The sequence below is a fragment of the Euprymna scolopes genome, chromosome 4 (genome assembly GCF_053919585.1).
Source record: "Euprymna scolopes isolate OS-2025 chromosome 4, ASM5391958v1, whole genome shotgun sequence".
Lineage (NCBI taxonomy): Eukaryota > Metazoa > Mollusca > Cephalopoda > Sepiida > Sepiolidae > Euprymna > Euprymna scolopes.
This window is the reverse complement of record NC_136485.1, coordinates 136,755,364-136,757,839: the sequence shown is the minus strand read 5'-3', so window position 1 is coordinate 136,757,839 and position 2,476 is coordinate 136,755,364. Positions and strand designations below refer to the sequence as shown.

General features: G+C 31.0%; 2 protein-coding genes across 2 annotated transcripts; both read left to right on the top strand.

The window, feature by feature from the left end:
* The first annotated feature begins 886 nt into the window (after window positions 1-886).
* On the top strand, window positions 887-1,228 carry LOC145272102 (SCAN domain-containing protein 3-like). Its single transcript, XM_080127022.1, has one exon. It carries the CDS (start codon window positions 887-889, stop codon window positions 1,226-1,228), a length of 342 nt encoding a protein of 113 aa, XP_079983148.1.
* A 411-nt stretch (window positions 1,229-1,639) lies between these two features.
* Window positions 1,640-2,035, top strand: LOC145272086 (uncharacterized). Its single transcript, XM_080127021.1, has one exon. The coding sequence runs from the start codon at window positions 1,640-1,642 to the stop codon at window positions 2,033-2,035; it is 396 nt and encodes a 131-aa protein (XP_079983147.1).
* The last annotated feature ends 441 nt before the right edge of the window (window positions 2,036-2,476 follow it).

Genomic DNA, 2,476 nt, shown 5'->3' with positions numbered 1-2,476 from the left:
ACAACGATATTTTGGTGGTCCATGAAGAAAATCAACTCAGAATAGTTTTTATTATTAAAAAATTAAATTGTATAGTTTTTTTTCAACCATTCAAGTTTTTTTTTAACTATAACATTTCTATTTACCAGATTTACCTCAAACATTTACCTTGTACTTTGTTTCTAAACATGTGTTTTATTTGTCGAAAATTTTATAAAAATGAATAGCAATATATATAGTTAGATATTATGAACTGCAGCAATTGTATTACCAGCTGTATATATATATATATATATATATATATATATATAATATACATGCATGTATATATGTATGTATGTATTTATTTATGTAACTATTTATGTATAATATATATATATAATATATATATATATATATATATATATATATATATATATATATGTTTTTCAGACGTCCCATGGCTACTCCAAGTAAAAAGATGTACCGACAGTACTCCGTTGACTATTTTTCTTACTGATTTATTCCAGCATCACATAATGAATCGAAAGCAATGTGCCTCATAAGCATGGATGTACTTTCAAATGAAAGCATTAAACCTTCTAAGCTAAACATCCATCTAGAAAAGAAATACAGGAAAGAAAGATAAACCAGTAGAATACTTTAAAAACCTTCGTGATGATTTCCAAGCTCGAAAAACACTGTTTAAAGTGTTTAATAATAAAGTGAGTCAAATGAGTGACGGTTCACTGGCATCATATGAAATTAGCAAAATAATAGCAAAGGCAGAAGAACCTCATAATGTTGATGAAACAGTAATTCTATCAGCAGTGTCTGTTATGATTTCATCATTTATGAAAAAAATGCCAATGAAATTACTAATTCCATCCCTTTAAGCAACCCTTCTGTGTCACAACGCATTGATGAAATGGCAGAGGATGTAGAAAAACAATTGATAGCTCATTTGCAAGTGAAACATTTTGCCTTTCAACTTGACGAATCCACTTTAAGAGATAATGAGGCCATTCTATTAGCATATGTAAGATTTAACAGTGATGAAGGGCCGAAAGAGGAAATGATTTTTGCTAGAAGTCTTGTGACAGACACAAAAGGTGAAACGATTTTTGCTGAAGTTGTTAATTATTTCCCGGAAAACAACATTTCACTCCTAAGTATAATCGCTTGTGCTACTGATCGTGCACATTCGATGACAGGCAGACACAAAAGTTTTATTGCACATAAAAAAAAGTATTTTGGATTCACTGCGTGATACACTCTCAACAGTTACTTGCGAATAAAATGGGTGCACGCCTGCATGATGGCCTTACTGTCGTAATACAAGTAGTTAACCATATTAAATAAAATTCTCTTAGAGACCGCCTTTTTCATGAATTATGTAAGCAAAATGGAGAACAATTCGAGCGACTTGTATTAAATACAGGGGTGAGATTGTTATAAAAGGGAATTGTCTTCAGCATTTAATTGCACTTTGGGATTCTATTGTTTTCTTTCTTGCTAACACACAACTTGGAGAACAGCTGCTTGCAAATAAATGTGGTGTATTTTTTTATCAGATATATTTGAAAAGCTCTATTCACTTAATAAACAGCTCCAAGGAAAATATTATGATCTGATATCTAGCAAAAGTGCTATTACTCTTTTGAGGAAACTACAGTTGTATATGAATAAGATCAGTGCATTTGAACAGTGTCCTTGTTTGGCTTCTATTAGCAGCGATTTGCAAGATGAAGATCTTGCATTATATGCTGAATATATGGAAAATATGCAAGCAGATATGCAAACTGGGATGGTTATGCCGACTTGGCTTCCAATTCCCTTCGAAGTAAATGTTGCCGACATAGACGTATCTTTGCAAGACACTCTCATTGAATTACAAAGTGATGAAATTATGCGTGCAAAATTCAAAGATGGAAAGTACAATGTATGGAAGACACATGATGTTGCTACAAAGTACCACTTGCTCTGGGATAAAGCACAGCTCTACGTTATTGCTTTTCCAACATCTTATCTCGTTGAATCGGAATTTAGTCGTGTTTCTCAACTGTTATCAAAATAGACTTGACATTGTGAAAAGAGGTGACCTTCGACTATCATTAACATTGATGGAACCAAATATAAAGAAAATCGCCGAGCAACATCAACCACAGAGATCTCACTGAATTAAAATGCTTATCTCTCTTTTTTTAATTACACATTCTAATATAACTGTTTATCAAAGATTTTTAACCAGTGTACACAAATGCTGCAGTGAATTCAATTGCCTGCAGAGCTCTAATCTCCATCGGCTTGACCATGAAAGACACATTGTAATATTGTAATACAAGATATTGGTAAATAATTAATATCACTCTAATTTAGATTATTATTATTTCTTATTATCATTATTATTATAATTATTATAGTTGTTGTAGAACACTTTACTTGCATTAAATTAGTTTTCATTTAAAAATAAAGTCTAATTATATAATATTTTTGACTATTAAAACCTCAAAATTTA

Coding starts and splice junctions, on each gene's coding strand:
- LOC145272086 (XM_080127021.1), top strand. CDS start 1,640: ATGAATAAGATCAGTGCATTTGAACAGTGTCCTTGTTTGGCTTCTATT.
- LOC145272102 (XM_080127022.1), top strand. CDS start 887: ATGGCAGAGGATGTAGAAAAACAATTGATAGCTCATTTGCAAGTGAAA.